Source organism: Candoia aspera, chromosome 14 (assembly GCF_035149785.1).
Source record: "Candoia aspera isolate rCanAsp1 chromosome 14, rCanAsp1.hap2, whole genome shotgun sequence".
In the NCBI taxonomy this organism is placed as follows: Eukaryota; Metazoa; Chordata; class Lepidosauria; order Squamata; family Boidae; genus Candoia; species Candoia aspera.
Window position 1 is genome coordinate 10919102 of NC_086166.1, and position 17426 is coordinate 10936527.

General features: G+C 48.1%; 1 protein-coding gene across 4 annotated transcripts in view; it reads right to left on the minus strand.

Annotated features, from left to right (window-relative positions):
* Nucleotides 1-614: 614 nt before the first annotated feature.
* The window catches only part of CAPN15 (calpain 15), a 79542-nt gene continuing 62730 nt past the window's right edge, over nucleotides 615-17426 (minus strand). For all 4 annotated transcript variants that reach the window (XM_063315258.1, XM_063315261.1, XM_063315260.1 and 1 more), the window contains 9 exons: nucleotides 12930-13113; nucleotides 12187-12410; nucleotides 8641-8766; nucleotides 7215-7367; nucleotides 5708-5869; nucleotides 4330-4556; nucleotides 3502-3668; nucleotides 2973-3151; nucleotides 615-1213 (listed from right to left, as the gene is read on the minus strand). In XM_063315258.1, the coding sequence (XP_063171328.1) occupies nucleotides 1036-1213; nucleotides 2973-3151; nucleotides 3502-3668; nucleotides 4330-4556; nucleotides 5708-5869; nucleotides 7215-7367; nucleotides 8641-8766; nucleotides 12187-12410; nucleotides 12930-13113 (1600 nt within the window). In that variant the 3' untranslated portion in view covers nucleotides 615-1035. The remainder of the gene's footprint in view (nucleotides 1214-2972; nucleotides 3152-3501; nucleotides 3669-4329; nucleotides 4557-5707; nucleotides 5870-7214; nucleotides 7368-8640; nucleotides 8767-12186; nucleotides 12411-12929; nucleotides 13114-17426) is intronic.

Genomic DNA, 17426 nt, shown 5'->3' on the forward strand with positions numbered 1-17426 from the left:
CACGGGCTTAACCCCTCTAAAGGACACTGACAAGGACACAACACAAGGACAAATGACAGCCTTCTGCTCTTCCCGGGTGGATGAAGCATTAGCTGGCCGGCCACCCAAATGGACACGTGTGCCTTTGTTCCTCCCCCACCCCTGGTCACACTCAGGGACCCGGGGCAGGAACGGAAGCAAAGGCCACCAGCTCGGCCTCTTCAGCATGGCTGTTCGGTTGCAGCAGCAAGTCCTTCCAGGAGAAGGCTGAAGAAATGACACCCCACTGGCCCGCGCCGCCTTCCCCCCCGCAACAGCTGCTGCTCCCACCTGCTGCAGTGGGCGATAGTTGGTGCGTCGTGTGCAGCCTGCTACTTTGCCAGCGTGAAATGCTGCTCACCCTAGGCGACCAACTATCTGCGGGCCACTTCTGTCCAGAAGGATTTATGCACTCCATCTCCCCCAAGTCTTCAATGCCTGGATGACCAGCGCTAGAAGGGAGGAGAAATCCATATCGCGACCCAGTCCTTCACCACCAGCGGAGTCGGGGGTCCCGTCTAACCCCCGTCCACAAGCCACTGCAGCAGCTGCTGCCGACGCAATTAGCTGCGAGGGAAGGCAGAGACACAGACAGACACATTTGCCAGAGGTATATTGTTGCAGCCGCAGGATTTCTGGTGGCTGTGGGAAGGGCCGTGTCCCTGGGCCAAGCAGCTGGCAGCGCTCAGGCCGTTAATATGCCGGAACCGGGGAGTGGATCCTTCCCCAGGCTCTAAAATTTCCTTGTTCTTCTATCCTGACAGCAGCTTTGGATAAAGTGCATCATCTGTGGGGAAGGGGAAAAGGGGAGATGGACTTTCGGTGGGGGGGACCTGAGCAGCTCCTGGACTAACCCCAGGGAACAGGAGGAGAGGCGCTTGGTTGAAAAGCTCAGTTCGTCAGTCCTCCTTAATCCTGACGGGCTCCGTACGGGCGGCTGGGGCAGTGCACGAGACGGGTGGGGCCAGAAAAAAGGCAAAAGCAGAAGAAGAGGGGTGGGGCAGGTGGGGCCGTTTGTCATAGTGGCCGGGGCCCGTGAAGTCCCACCACCTCGGGGGTGAGCAGGGGGTTGTGAGTCCCCTTTGTCGACATCCAGTCGTTCAGGAACGCCTGCGTCGCTTTGCGGTGGGCCAGGCGGTGTGTGATGGAGAATCCGGCATTGCCTTCCAGCTGGGACAAAATCACCAGGACCTGCCTGAAGGAGGGGAACAAAAGGGGGAGTGGGGAGAGAAGGTTTCCTGAGTCTGCAGAAGAAGTTAGTAATCCAGCCCCTGCAGTCACTAAAAAGCTTGCAAAAGGGCTTCAGCCAATATCTTGCAGGAATGCCAAATAATGCAAAAGAATGGTGTTCTCATCTAAAATCCCAGATGAGATTTTTGGCATTCGCAGGGTTTTCAGCTCACTGTAAACCAACAAACAGAGCCAGTTTGGTGCAGTGGTTCAGGCACCAGGCTAAAAGCTGGGGACCCTGAGTTCTAGGCTTCCCTTAGGCACAAAAGCCAGCTGGGTGGCTTTAAGCCAGTGCCTCTCTTATGGCCCTGGGAAGACAGCAAGGGCCAACCACTTCCAAAATCTTGCCAAGAAAACCGCAAGGATATTGTTGTTGTTGTTGTTGAGGGCCAGTTTGGTGTAGAGCAGTGTTTACCAACCATGGCAACTTGAAGATGCATGGACTTCAACTCCTGTGAGGTTTGAGTCTGACCCTGACTCTGAAAACGAAACTTATCTTGAGCCAGAAGGGAGAAACAAAACTTATTGGGAAGGAACTGGGGAAATAGAAACCAGGAGTGACTCAGCACAGCGGGAGAATTCGGAGACACTGACTGGGCAGAACCCGGAGGGAGGTTTGAATCCTCCAATCAGGGCTAGAGAGAGGAGAGCGGAGAAGCGCCCGAAGCAAAAGGCAGCCCGACTGGCTACAGAGGAGAAATGGCGCGAAAAGGATCGCATAAAAAGGCACCAGCGCCAGGCGCAAACTGCCGGAGACAACCGATCCTCTGAGCTCACAGCTTCGACAGGAGAATCCTCACCAGGAAACGGAGCCTTGCCTGTAACGGACACGGAATCAGTGCCAGCTCCTTCAACCGACGTGGACCTTCGCACCCCAGTCCAGCCGGTTCCAGCCTTGCCTCCAGTTCCAAGCCTCATCTTGCCGATCCAGCCGAGTCCAGCCTTGTCTCCAGATCTGAGCCTTGTCTTGTCACTCCAGCAGAGTCTTGCCTAGCCTCTGTCGCCAGGCCTAGCCTTGCCTCCGTGCTGCGTCCTGCAGTCAAACCTCAAGCTTCCTCCTTGCCACGCGCTCTAGCCACACTGGTCTTGCAGCTTCGCTTAGAGAGTTAGCCGAGTTCTGCCTTGCTGTGTTGCCACGAACTCCTTCTGCTCCTGATCTTGCAGCCTTGCCTTGTTTCCCTCCACGGCCTGGGTGGGCTTGATTGAATTATACCGTCTATCTAAAAAGGGGTCTTTTCTGTTGTAAATAGTTGTTTGTTAATAAAGAACTTCCTTTTGTAATTCTGCCGGCCGTCTCATAGTCTGAACAGGACAACTCCCAGAATTCCCCAGCCAGCATGAAGTCCACGCATCTTCAAATTGCCAAGGTTGAGAAACACTGGTGTAGAGGTTAGGGCACCAGGCCGAAAACTGGGAAACTGAGTTCTAGTCCTGCCTTAGGCACAAAGCCAGCTGGAGGGCTTGAGGGCAGTTATTCTCTCTCAGCCCCAGGAAGAAGAAGACGGCAAGGGCCAACCACTTTCCAAAAGACCTTGCCAAGAACACTGCACAAACTAGTCCAGTCGCCAGGAGTCAAAAACTGACTTGAGGGCACAGACACATACACAGGGAAAAACAAAATGTCAAAGGCTGACCAGAGACCTTGGTTCTGCTGAGTTGGCATTCACTTGCACGTCCAACCAGCCATCTCACTGCACCACTGTTTTGCATTTCAGCACTCTTACCTGTGCAACGGTGGCACGCTGTCCTGCGTTTTCAAGCTGCCCCGTGTCGACACAACATTGAAGCTGTCTGTGCAGTCACACTGGACGTGGAGATAGGACTTGGGGTGCCGATTCTCCACCACAACGATGAGACCGGCCCAGCCGTGTGTCAGGTAGTAACAGGTCATCCCTTCACGCCCCTGCTCCAGTAAGGGAAATAATCAGCTTACCTGTGTCTCTGAACATATTCATATATATAGATATATCATATATCATCTCTCTGAATAATATCATAGGAAATATATATCAGGGTCATCTATCAACAGATTGAAGGTTCACCCCTCGTGCTAAGCTATGGTTTAGTGGGAGGGATTGGTTAGCAGGGAATTCAGTGATCAGGAACTCAAGAGAACTGAGGACTAGGAAACTTTTTTATTTCTTTTCTCCCTATTTTTTTTTAAAAGGGCAATAATAAGAACTGCCAAGCCCAAGCCCAAATCCAAATGTCAAGTCCTATCTTTTCAACAGGGTAACGGCTGCCAACACCTACCTCGTGCCGTTCGCCCTTGTTCTCCGTGAGGAGGATGATGGCGTCGGCCAACGTGGTCGACTGGGCCTCAATCTGTTCTACCATCACGAGGCGGGAACTGTAGATGGCCAAGATGTAGCTGGAGGCCTCAGTGGCTGCGCATTCACTGCCAGAAGTAGGGCTGGATCCTGAGAGGGAGGGAAAGAGAGAGAGGTAAGGCTGGATTCAACTGCAGAAATGGGGTGGGGTGGGGGGGTGTCCCATAGGAAACCCCCCAAGCTTTACACCCTCCTGCCATCTGATGCTCCTTGCATGGCATCCCTGCAGCTTTCTCCAGGGTTAGGCCTCCACTCCAGTGTCTACTGAGAGCCATGAAAGGGAGTAGGACCCAAAGGACCCCCCTCTCTGAAGTAAAGAATCAAGCAATCAGGAACTTTAGGTTTTTCCGGAAAATACAAACCACTGAATTATTTCATCAACGCTTTGATGGAAATTCCTCTTCACTCAAGAGAGCAAACGTCAAGGGAGAATTAAGGACGTTTTAGAATTACGAAACATTAACATATGTTTCTCAGATTTCTGTCCTGCTTTGCTGCTGGGTGCAAAAGGCTTCCTACCCCAATAATGAACCCCACAGAGGGAGACCCCAGGAGTGCCTGTGGCTGACTGAATAACTGAACCTTGGACTCCCCAGTTGCAGTTCAACAACCAACCCTTCCCACAACTTCTGGATTAAGAGTCCTCGAAAAGATTAGAGGGCCTTTCCTTCAAGCTCTGCCCTCTTTCTGTCCCACCCCCCGAGTCCCACCTGACAAGCAAGCAACCCTCTGCTGACCACACTGCTGTCACCTGGGCCTGAAGTGCCTGGCACCGGGGTAGTCCAGTGGTTGAAGGCGCAGCACACCACGGCATACTCGCCCGGCTCCAGCATGATGTCACAGTTGACAAATTTCTTGACTGCTCGCTTGCTGTGGGCCATCAGGCGCCCCAGGCTTAGTTTGCTGCCGTTGATGAAGGTGGCCCGGAACACCATGATGCAAAGGTCGAGGAGGTGGCTGTCCACTGTTTCTGAGCGCCTGACAAAGGATAAGAGGGAAGGGGGTGCAGCTCAGCGGCAGGGCACTTCCTCTGCATCTAGAGGGTCCTGCCGGTAGAACTGGGAACCATCCAGCCTGAAACCTGGGACAGATGCTGCTGGTCAGAGCTGACCACATGAGGTGTGATGGACTGTGTGCCTGTCAGGCCCAGCCCAAGAACGATGATGAGTCAGTGCATTCAAAACTCCAGTTCTTTATTTGCTCTCACTGTACAGACAGAATCTTGTCAGACTAAAGCTACCCTAACTGACCTAAGGGGAAATAGCCTGGGAGACTCTAGGGCAGGGCCACCCTGAGCCTCTTCGTTTTCCCACCATTACCTCCCGGACTGTGCCTCCACTTATCTCCTTGGAATGTGCTCCCTCCTTCCTGAGAACCAGAGGCAGCGCTGAAATCCACATCACCCCCCGACTTCAGAGACAGATTCCGTAACATTGCCTGACCTTGGGTTCAAGGCAACTTTCTATGTCTTTATGAAATAGAATCCAAAGCTACTATCAAATTCACCTGCAATGGTGATCTGCATGATTGGGGTGGAGTAGGGCAAGAGGAACTCGAGTTTGCTAGGCAGAGGGCATTGCTAGCATAGGCCACCCTTCCCCAACTGGGTGCTCTCCAAATGTGCTAGACTGCAACTCCCATGCTTCCCAGCTGGCTGGGGCTTTGTGGAAATTGCAGTCCAATAGATTTCAAGGTCACTAACTCAAGAAGGCATCCTCTTAGACAGGTTGGAAGTGAAAACAAATCAGCTGTTTATTATACCCTCACACCACCATTTCTACAGATGCATCCTAGATCCTGCTCCTAATCACAGTAGAGCAGGCTGGAGTGCAGAGAACTGAGGTTAGGGTAATGGGATGAAGAGCAGAAGCCCAGCTCCACGGAGGACAACCAAGGTAAGCAGCCTCCTCCTGGGATGAAACAAGACAAAACCAGGATCCACAAACCACCATGGCTGAATGTGGAACCAACAAGAAGTGCAGTTTGATTAGCCAGATGTGCTAGGGCAGGGTTTCTCAACCTGGGGAATTCTGGGAGTTGCAGTCCGCACATCTTAAAGCGGCCAAGGTTGAGAAACCCTGTGCTAGAGCCTTGATTCTCCACCCAGTTGGCTTGATCTGCAACCTCACCTGCTGCCCTCCTGGAAAAGGGCAAACTCCAAAGTTGCTCGCTCCAGCACCGTCAGTGATGTGACTGTTATGGGCCCACTGGCCCTGTTGGGAAAAACAGCCTGCACACGTACTTCATGCCAGTCTGAATGAAGCTTGCAGATGTCCACTGAGTCGAAATACCTAGCAAGAGAAACCAACATCTCCTAGCCCAGGGAATGGGCAATCAAAGTCACATGTGGTTGCCAAGGCTTTCTCTCTCTCTCTCTCTCTGCTGCCCTCCACCAGAGCCCACTCAAAGCACAATTGCGGAAAACGTTGTGTCAGGAACCACCTGCAAACTTCAGTTTAAGTCCTATAAAAGGCTCAATCTATCTTTTTTTAAAAAGCCAAGGAATTCTTTTATATCCTCCTATAAGCATTTAGGGGGGAAACTTGGTTCCTGGCATAGTCTTGCATGCTCTACACTGTAGCCCTTGGCCTTCAAGAGAGGTTCACTGTGGCCCGTGGCTATTGAAAGGTTAGCCACTTCTGCATTAGTTCCCAAAGCAGCTTCCAACAAACTCAGGCCCATAAGGCAGAAATTCAGGCTATTTCCTGTACAGGAGGGATTAGCACAAACTCTTTCAGCCACAGCCCCATAACGGTCCTCTCCTCTCCTCTCCCGGACTAGTTATTTCTGATTCCAAAGAATTAGAAATCACTTTAAACTGGTAGATTCGGCATGCTACAGATCCCGTCGGCCAAAGAATGTCAGTTGGCAGGGACTAGAAGGCGTGCCTTTTCAGCCGTAGCGCCTGCCCTCTGGAATATTCCCCCCTCAGAGATTAGGATGTCTCCGACCCTGTTGGCCTTTCTTAAGGCTGTGAAGACCTGGCTTTGTGCCTGGGCCTGGGGCCCCGAGTGTGGTAACAGTCCCGTTTCTTGGTTGTATTGACATCTTACATTGTTAACTTGGCAGCCATGTATATTTATTTTGTATTGTAACTATTTCAGTTGTAACTGTTTTATGGTTTTTATTGTTGTAAGCCACCCAGAGTCACTTGCTGAGATGGGCGGCTATAGAAATCAATCAATCAATCAAATAAATAAATAAAAATAAACTAGCCAATGAGAGGATCAAGAGTGCAGAAGGACAAGGCATTGCTACTTTTACCACTATTATTTCATCTAAAAGAAATTGAAGCACCCAGAGATCATCTCTCTAACATAACCTTTTAGCACCTATGAAGATCAGTGGTTTAATCTAACCAACCTTGTAACCTAGTGTGGTCTTCTTAAAGATATATCTTTAACATCCCCAAATCATGCCAATAAAAGTAAAAAAAAAATATGACAGCCTTGGGTTCAGTAAATATTAAAATGGACACTGAACAAGAACGTATAACCTTCATGGGCTGTTGGATGGTTGCAGTGGACCCGGGAGGCATCTGTACCTTCTGATCTTATCTGAGATCCACAGCCTGAAAATCCAGACCTCCAAGAACTCAAGAGCTCTAGGGCACAGCTGGCTCCCAGTTGGAAATACCTGATGAAGTCACTATATTCCATCCAGAAGACCCCCTCACTGCTCCCGTGGGGCATCAGCTCGTGACGCAAGTGGGGTGGCCAGTGGGACCATTCATCAGACCAGCTGCCATTCCAAGAGAAGCGGCCCCAGGGATTACGAAGTCGCAGCAGTCTGAAAGTTTTTTTTTTTAAAAAAGAGAAAGATGGGTTTGGGCTGAGCTAAAAGTGAGGTATAAACTCTTTACTGAGTTACAAAGATTGGCGCCGCCCTGCCTTCCACAAAAGATTGAAGAGTTTACAAAGGACTGAATGAATGGGCAACTGCCTCCCATATATAAGAGCAGTGTTTCTCAACCCTGTCAACTCTAAGATGTGTGGACTTCAACTCCCAGAATTCCCCAGCCAGCATGCTGGCTGGGGAATTCTGGGAGTTGAAGTCCAAACATCTTAGAGTTGACAGGGTTGAGAAATGCTGTATTAGAGCCATTTCATCTGCTGCCATAGGATCCAATGAGAAATAAATCAGTAAGAATGTACGTTAAAAAAAAAAAGGCTCCAACCAGATTTAAGAAATGTTACATTATTGCAATTGATTGATTTATCTGGCAGTTTGTGTATATTCGCAGATGGCTCAAAGCAACGTTCTTGAATGAAAGAAACTTTCTTTCTTTATTTTAGATGTTCCCCAACGGTGAATTTTTTCTCAATCTAGGTGGTTATTTTGAACAAGCAATGCTTGGATTTGCACATAATGCTAAGCCAGTATCTGCTTGCCCAGATTAGAAGTTACTCAGCAAGCAATTACAGTGTGCTCAGTACACCATGGCTCAGGTTTAAGTTTGAACACAGCAAGGAATTCAACATTTTAAAATCAAGAGGGGCAACAGGACCCATCCGGCTACAGGTCTCTTTTTGGCCACCTCTCAGCCAGTTTCTGACCACAGTTGGTAAAAACTAGCTAGGTTGTTTCCTACCAGTTTGGAGGCTGAAAACACTCAAAAGCTTCACATGGCTGAAGAAACAACAGCAGCCAGCAACCAAATCTTGCAAGTCCCGTCTGCATCACATGTGAGATACAGCCCACTAACTGGGTCCCCCCGTTCCCACAGCCCCATATGTTAAGTGCAGCCTCAAAAGGATGCCCGTCCCTATATTGAATAGCGACCTGCCAAATATTTTGAACTGAACCATCTCAAATTAGAACACCCCTTTTTTGTGTATGACATGGGCTCTGAGGTGGAAATAACCATCTCGAATACAACATGCTCTCTCTGAAAGAGAAAACCGAAATGCTCAATCCAGCCCATTTTGCACTCAAAACAGATTATTTCACAGCCAACAGGATGTTTCGAATTTAATTCAATCTGCATGTCCCTAATTTTAAAGCAAGCAGGCAGTCTGTCCATGAGCAAAGGGGCCATGATCACCAGGGCAGCCTTGTTTACCTGCATCCCTGCACATCCCGCACATCCAACACGGAGTATGCATGCCGTGGGCGAAGACCCATACTTTCGTAGGCTGCATCATCCACCTTCATGTTGCCTCCTCCACACGATGCTCCCATGAGAAAACTGAAGAGTAACAGAATGGGAATAAAATGTGGGGACAGTATGAGAAAAGAAAGAGAAAGAGAAAGGACAAAGATCTAGGCCAGTGTTTCTCAACCTTGGCAATTTCCAAGTGTGTGGACTCCAAATCCCACAATTCCACAGCCATCTTGGCCACTGGTAAGAATTCTCGGAGTTGAAGTCCACTCGCCTTGGTTGGTTGACTTTGTGTGCAATCAACTAACAGGGAATGGCTTGCAGAGCTGATAGGCTCATTTGAAAGTTAGGTATTAATCTACATTTTCCAGAAATATGTTACATTTTTCAATTTCTTCATGGTTTACAAGGAAAAAAAAAAGCTGACCAGGATCATGAAGACATGTCCTGCTTCCCCGACCCTGGAAGGTTACACAACAAATATTGTGATTGCTTCTTAGGACTAATCCATACAAGTGGCAAAAGGAGTTGGTAAAATCCTGTGGTGGGCTGCCCCACTTCAAACTGGTATAGGGGAATGGATGCTATTCCTGAACAATCTTTCTGTGAGAGGGAAAAAAAAACAAGAGCGAAAAAGTTCCTTTGTCTAGTATGAATCTGTGGTCAGTCACTTTTCATTAAATGAGCTCAATGATGCAAACTGGGTGGCTAAGTTTAATAACTGGCCCTCGTACTACCTGGGGTGACACAATCAAGCTCCAGTGGCAGAGGGTACCTACCCTCATCTGCACAGACAGATGTTGCCAGGTTGAGAAAAAAAGCACAACCCAAGCAAGAGAGACAAGCTGTGTCCTTGTAAGGGAGGGGAGCACGTGGTATGGCTCCAGCATCACGTGTATCTCTTAAAAGTTTGTGTGGCCCTAGAGACCTCCAAAAAATGTTCCCAAATTGCATTATGCATGTGGGGGGGGGGGGAATAATAAAACGCTTGGCTCAGAAGTAGTCATAAATACTTAATTGTTTAAACATAAATGAAACCCTGATTCCCATCCTCCACTTTTGGGGGTGGGGGGGCAGCTCTAGCATGCCACTCAAAGGCAAATGTAGCCCTTTGCCCAGTAATAATTGAGCACCCAGGTTTTAAGGGGAGCTCCTTGGATTAACAGCCCACAGAGGGCATCATCTTTTCGGGGGAGATGGGCGGTGACAAAATTTGAAAAATAAATGAATAAATAAACAAACAAACAAACGGCCCCTGCCATTCGAGCTTTGGGCATTCCCTTTGCCCCATGGAAGGGAGAAAAAGGGAGAAGGATCCACCAGGTTGCTCCATTCCTCACATCCACTGCTTCCAAAACCCCACTGAGCAAATCATCCCATCCCAGCCTTCCTTCCAGGTCTCCCCTGCCTTTTCAAAAGTTGCTTGGCCTCTCTCAGCCTCCGGAGCAAAGCAGGAAGCGCCAAGAGATCTTGCGCAGACGTCAACAAAGACATCCACAGCAAGTTTAAAGCCCTACATGGCATGGGGCCAGGTTACCTGAGGGACCGTCTCATCCCCATTACATCGGCCCGCCCCACCCGATCAGAGAGGACATGTTGCGGACCCTGTCTGTAAGAGAATTCCATCTGGCGGGGTCCAGGAAACGGGCCTTCTCTGCAGTGGCCCCCGCTCTCTGGAACATCTTGCCCCTGGAGGTGAGGCAGGCCCCCTCACTCCTGACCTTCCAGAAGGCCCTGAAGACTTGGTTCTGCCGTCTCGCCTGGGGTGGGACAGTGGGTAGCCATTCTTGGGGTGGCTCGCACCCTAGAGGCCCTCCCACCAGCTCGAAATTTTATACCCTCTTGGATTTTATACGTATTCATTGCATTTTATAATAATTGTTATGTGTTGGGTTTTATGAGATTTTGACGTTTAGGATTATAGTTGGATTTTATTGTAAACCGCCCAGAGTCCCTCTTTTGGGGGAGATGGGCAGTAATTAAATTTGAATAATAATAAGTGTTTGCGCTCTGGTGCTGCAGGGCTTGTAGCAGCCTGGCTGTCCTTGCAAGGGGTGCCCGAGTCAGAACCAAAGCACAGAAATTCAAGCCAGGCTAAAACGGTGTATCTATTTTTGGGCTACGGAATGGAGTAACGGTCTCTTTCCAGAAGCTTTGAGCTTTTATGGTTGCCGGCATACCAGAACATTAGCCTGCTTGTCTCCTAAGCCCTGAACAACACAGGATGTGGAGAAATCAGGCAAAGAAGCTTTTCAGAGACAAGAGATCAGAAGGAGTTCATGCTTGTTAAGATGGTAGCAGTAATCAGCTAAAAACTTGACACACGATGCCGCATGTGATGGCCACCGAGGTCTCGTGATCTACTACAGCATTACAAGTCACTTTTTAAAAATCTGCTCAGTCGTGTCTGATTCTTGGGGACTGCCTGTGTAAGTCCCTGCAGTTTTCTTGGCAAGGTTTTACGGAAGTGGTTTGCCTTTGTCTCCTTCCTAGGGCTGAGAGAAAGTGACTGGCCAAGGTCACCCAGCTGGCTTTGTGGGTGACCACAAAGTCACCTAGTCACAAAGATCACAAAGTCACTTTGACTGACCCAAATACAGATTTAATAGTCCATACCCCAGACACCCACACTAGCAAACTTTAAAAGAACCGATGACTACCTTCTTTTTCATTCTTTCCAACCCAACGGAACGATGGAAACAAATTATGTAAACGGGGCCAGGACTCCATCTGTTTACCAATGTGATAACTCTCCAAACAAAGGATAAAGGTTTGATGGGACCAAAGCCAGCAAAAGGAAGGCTGAGTTCAAAACTGGGCCAGATCTGGCTGGGGGCTGGAGGGGGGGGAACCCCCCCCCCCACAAATTTCCCCAAGCAATTCCCTAGGATGGTAGGCAGACACTTGGAATGTCATCACCTTCTCCATTCCAAGCCCCTCCCACTTCCTGGTCATGTGACCTAGAGTGGAGCCACCTTTAAGGGCTGGAAAGAATTCTGCAAGCTTCCCTCACTTGCTTTCCTCTTGGGCTTCCTGAGCACTCCCAGCACCTTTTGGCTTAGAAAAGATCTGTGAAACTGAGCCTGGCACTCCAGCCTGGCAGGGCAGACACGGATTTGTCATCCCTGCAAGCAGCCCAAGGCTATATTTCACTCGGTCCCACCCTTAGCTCTGCCATTTTGTCCCCAAGTTCCAATGGAACTTTCTCCTCCTCCTTTCCCAGGAGCCCCCCAATTGGCTCAGAGAGGCATACCCCTGCTGTCATTTGGTTGGGGGGGGGGTGGAATTGTTATCATAATGACACAAGGGTGGACTGGGGACATTTTCCCTTTGAGGGAACAGCCAAAGGGAAGAGCCCGTTTTGCACACCCCGGTCCTGGTGGGGAACTACTGCACCCAAATGTGAGAGGACTGGCAAAGGGGCCGGATGCTCTCGGCCACCTCCTGATACGACCTCTGTACTCCTCAAACCTTAAAAGGGAAGCCCTCCCGTCTGCCTCGTCTTACCCAGCCTCCTTAGAACTCAGCATTTTGGCCCAGATGAGGTCAGTGTCAATGGCCTCCTCGCGAGGGTTAGTGGAGCTGACCTGCAGCATCAAGCTCTCGCAGGGAGCGCCGGTGAGTGTAGCCAGGCCTTCGATAGCGCGCCCCGCTTGGAGGGCAAAGTACGAACCGTGGAGTTTGGCCAGGGCCTTCTCAATAAGAGCCACCCACAGCTGTTTCCTCTGGGCCTGGGAAAAGAACACAAGACACGGAGTTGGGAACACAGCTGGCCACAGACTTCTGCACCCGATGTCTCGTTCCCCGAGTCCTAACGTTTGCACTCAGTCTTTCCTCAACTTCTGAGATTTCATCAGGTGTCACTCTCACTCTTTCAAACTCACCATGGTATATACATAAGGAGTGAAGATGTCTTTTTATAAACAGAAGCAGAAATACTCAAGGAGTGGAATTCTGCACCTGTAACCGCATTCTCCATTCGCTGCTCTTCTGCAGAGCCTCAGCGCAAAGTGACCTCTGCCCATTGGAAGCCAGTTTTCTCCAGCATGGTGTCCTTCAAATTCCACTCAACCATGTTGGTAGTCCCAACGCTTTTGGGGAGCCCCAGGTTGGAAAGGGCAACTATTCCTGACTACCCGTGCAACAAGTCAGGAGGTTTTCTCCAAGAACCCCGAGCAGAGCCATCTCTCTGCCCTTGTTCTCCAAGAGCCACCTTGGTACAGCCCCCCTCCCCCAATCATGGCACCAACCTGGGAGAAGAGTAGATAGCCACACTCATCACAGGGCAGCATGTCATCCACCAGCACAGTGGTCCAGGTGCCATCTTTGCATAGCCGGACTTGGTAGGCCCCCTCTGGGCACATGGTCCGCGTGATCATGACCCTTTCCACCAACTCAGGCCGCTCTGCCAGCACTGCCAGAGCGCTTAGGAACCTAAAAGGGAAGGGCACCTGATGAAAATCACTAATTGTGGGAGAAGAAGCCTACCTGACAGGAATTATTCATGAGAAGGCTCCTGGCTGGGTGCACACATCCCATTAAGGCAGAATATATTTTCAAAAACCATGTTTCCTCCAGTGAGCCATGTTTGCACATATCATTAGCCACAATGGGCCAGCTCATTATACCCCAAATAACCCATATTACGGCTCAGCACGTTACGTGCTCCTGATACAACTGTTTGAGGAACTGCGTTTCCTATTACAGTACAAATCTGTCTCTGCAGATTAAGATCTGCAAAGGAAGACCTTTTCATGAGCCCCCCACCCGGTCTGAATCACCAGGAGGGCCTTCTTCTGTGTCAGTCCCAGGCTGTGGAACACACTCATGGCCTTCGGAAAAGCCAAGCTTTTCACTGTTAACTGGTTTTAATATTAGTTCTGTTTTCAACTTCCTGGGTTCTGTTTTCTTACACCTTGTTAACCATCTTGAGCAGAAAGGCAGGGCACAAGCTGAATAAATAAGTGCAAATGCACAGTACGTATGTTGGTGTGTGTGTGTGTGTGTGTGTGTGTGTGAGAGAGAGAGAGAGAGAGAGAGAGAGAAGCAGAATATGACCTACAAGATTCATCCAATGGTGGCTTCCTGAACGTTGATCAGGGCCAGAGATTTTGTTCAGGTCAAGGGCCACATTTCTCCTTTGAATGACATGGAGGGTTCTCGCCCCAAAATGGTTGGGTCCAGGATAAAAACTAAATCTGATTTAATGCAACGTATACTTCATTACCTTTATGAAATACAATTAATATGACTGGATCAGAGCGACGCAAGCATGGGGGGACAAGGCATGCAAAAGACAATGGCATTTTAATTTTTTTTTCCAATGGGACATTTTTAGGTTTTGCTTATATTGGTAGTTATATCTTAATGGTGTTGTTCTTAGTCCATTATTATCTGTTTACTTGTATGTTGTAATCTGCCTTGATTATTCCAACTGGGCAAGTAAGATGGGGCAAAAATCAAATGAAATAAAAAATATAGGAAAAAATCAAATTGTATCCTGGAAAAGGTCAGTTACTTGGTACTGAAGCTTTTCTGAATGGAAGAACCAGGCAGGGCCTCACTCAGATTTGGAAGCAATGTGTACTACTGCCAAGTTTCATGGAGACCATTAGCCTTGATGCTAGCAGGCAGAAATTCAAGGATTCAGCTTTTCAATAAGCTAGTTCTATCAGATACCAGAAAAGCCATAATAGGCCAGAAAACCAACCAACCAACCAACCAACCAACCAACCAACCGACCGACCGACCGACCGACCAACCAAACCATCCATCCATCCATCCATCCATCCATCCAGTAATGACTCCTGGAGTCTCTTTTCCACCTGAGAACTGAGAATGGGATGTTTCTCAGTGGACCTCTGTGCACTGTTATTGTAACAGATCTGTCTGGTCTCAGGCTCTTTACATCTCACCTTGATCCTCCTAGTCCTCAGAACTTCTATTGAAAAAAAATTATAAAGGGCAGTCCAAGTTGATTAACCTCATTTTCTAAAATGGAACTACCATTAATATAATTCAATAAAATGGGAATGACCATTAATATCATTTTATAAAATGCGAAGTCCTTCATAAAAACAAGCATGTTCATTTTACACCAAACTGAGAAGTAGCACATAATGATATTCTAAACATTCATCACAATGTGGTATAACTGAAAAGGTTTCCATCTCAAGAATGGTTTGGCGCCATCTTTCTACAAGAGGAAATTCAGATCAATAGCCTCCAACCCATCCTGGGAATTTATTTGTCTATCTGAACACATCCACCAACTTCTTAATAAGCAAAGTATAAATGGCTTTCAGACTATATCATCAAGTAGTCTTTTCCACTAGATGCACTAACTCCCACAATTCCTACTTTAAGGCCAGGCATGGAATTCTGGGAGTTGCAGTGCAAGCACTTCTGGAGGCCACTGCCCTGGGAAATTCTAGAATTTCTTAGAAAATCATTGCAGGGCAGCAAGAATGTGCCTTTATTTCAGTGGTAAGCAACCTCTGTCCAGACCTTCAATTTCCACAATACCTGATCACTTGCTATGTTACTTGCAACTAAGAGGATTGGTAACCCAAAACATCTGAAGGACATCAGGTTGCTTATCTTTTGTTTATATATTAGCTTGATTTATACTCTGCCTTTCAACAGTTTCCTAAGGTTACTTACAGAATGTAAAAATTACTATAGGTAATTGAACAAAATACGCAAAGCATAAGCAATGGAATGGGTGTGACTGCTGGGTGTGATTCTGAGGCACACCCTCAGTTTATGGTGCCATTCATCAGACTTGGCTCAAACACTGGCATCTTCCAATACAACCCAGAATCCATGAGTTGGATGGGGGATCAGGGAGTGGGAGGAGGCATGGTTCCTTGGCAGACACATCTGTAAAGAGAAGGTTCTCTCTAGCCCTTGACATTTGATATCTTGATAGAAATCCTCTCATTTATCTGGATTTGGTAGCAAGCCTTGGGAGATCCACTGTTTATTTTATTAGAGGTCCACAAACATAGCCTAGAGTAAAATAATAATTCTAGGGAATGTGTGTGGTGGATGTACCCTGAAAATTAAGAAACAGGGTGCACTAAACAGATGGTTCCACCTAGGAATTTGTTTTGAATGGTCTGGTTCATGGTTCCTTTTGCAGTCATGACCAGCTGGCCAGCAGTGTAAGCAATTCCTGTCATGTCTCTTTCCTAAGCTTTCCTTATTTCAGAAGGAACAACCCAATCAGCGATGTTGGGTCTCTGCTGCCTTGAACAAGCGGCACTCTTCGGAGGCCCTTTGTACCTCTCCCTAGCTGCAAGGCTCTTTACCTCTGCTAATCTCCACCTTCAGCAACAGCACAAGCATAGGTCCCCTCTTTTGAAGCTCTTCAGTTTGAGCCCAGGTCATGTGATTCATCTTAAGACCATTAAGTGGCCTCAATGCAATGTCAGGTGGAAAAAAATATCCACCCTGAGAAAACGGATGTATTCTTCAGGTTTCACCAGCACAATGGCATACAAGTCTCATCAGTGACACGAGAGGGCAGCCTCTGCCTATAGTCAACTGAGTTTTAAAAAAGAGAACTGGTTCATCAGATGGCAGCACCTGACCAACCTTGACCGGATTGAAAAACCTCAGGGTCAGAATGAGTTAGCCCCTGGATGGGAGCCCTCCAGGGAATACCAGGAGTCTGGGAGTTGATAAAACTTCCTGGAAGGGGGCAAGCGCAAAACTACTTTACACAGTTCTGTCCATGTGGTCACTAGCACCTGAGCTGGACTCAAAGGAGACTGGACTTCACCAAGATAAATGTGATTATGCCAGACCCAAAAATGAGGGGGCGAAATGAAGCCAATAAGTGGAGATAGAAGGGAGAGAGCAGGGTGGTTGGGAAAGAGGATCTCACAGATGAAAGCGCCACAACCGCACTTCCCTGATGCAACATACATTCTCATCTCACTCTGACCTCACCCTCTCCTTCACCTTGGAGAAAGAGCAAGGCTGCCACCTGCAAAAATTATCTGGAGGGGGCAAATGCCCTGGCAAAGCAGGGCCACCAGCCTATAGCTCACATGCAGCCAGGTAGCCCTTTTATTACAACCCCTGATGCCCCTAAGATCATACCACTGAATTCTGGCCCCAGACACTGGATAATGATGGCACAATTTCCTGCCTATTTCTGGTGGGAAATTAAGAAAGCAGGAATCTTAAGTCTCCAATGAGATGAACACATCATTAGTTTAAAAGAAACAAACAGGCCTGGTCTCCTTCAAAGCAATTATCACATCATGGTTTCCCCCTGCAGTCCTTGGCTTCCAAAGAATCTATATACTACTAAAACTCTCCTGTTTGTCTGTTTGTAACCTTTAACTGGGCGAAACAGTGCATTGTAGGGCAACAATTTTTAAACCAAGATACCTCAAATGGGCTAACTTACAGAATGCGTCCAAAATCCAGGGCCCATGACTCTTGTGGAACTGAAATTTGGCAAATTTTATAAAACATTTTAGGGATATAATATGGAATGTCATAAAACATTTCCTGTGGTCAGCTCCTGATGTTTGGGTTGCACAGTTCAATATGAACGACATGGGCTATTTTCAAGGCAGATCCATCTCTGAATATCTTCCAGAATTTTTAAAAACTTTCCCAGTGAAGGTAGCACATTAGAAGCTCTGCCACTGTTGAAGGCATTGAGGAATCTGGTAAGGAAGTATCTCTGAAACAATGACCCGATGGGTCACGGGCTGTCTAGTTTGTTA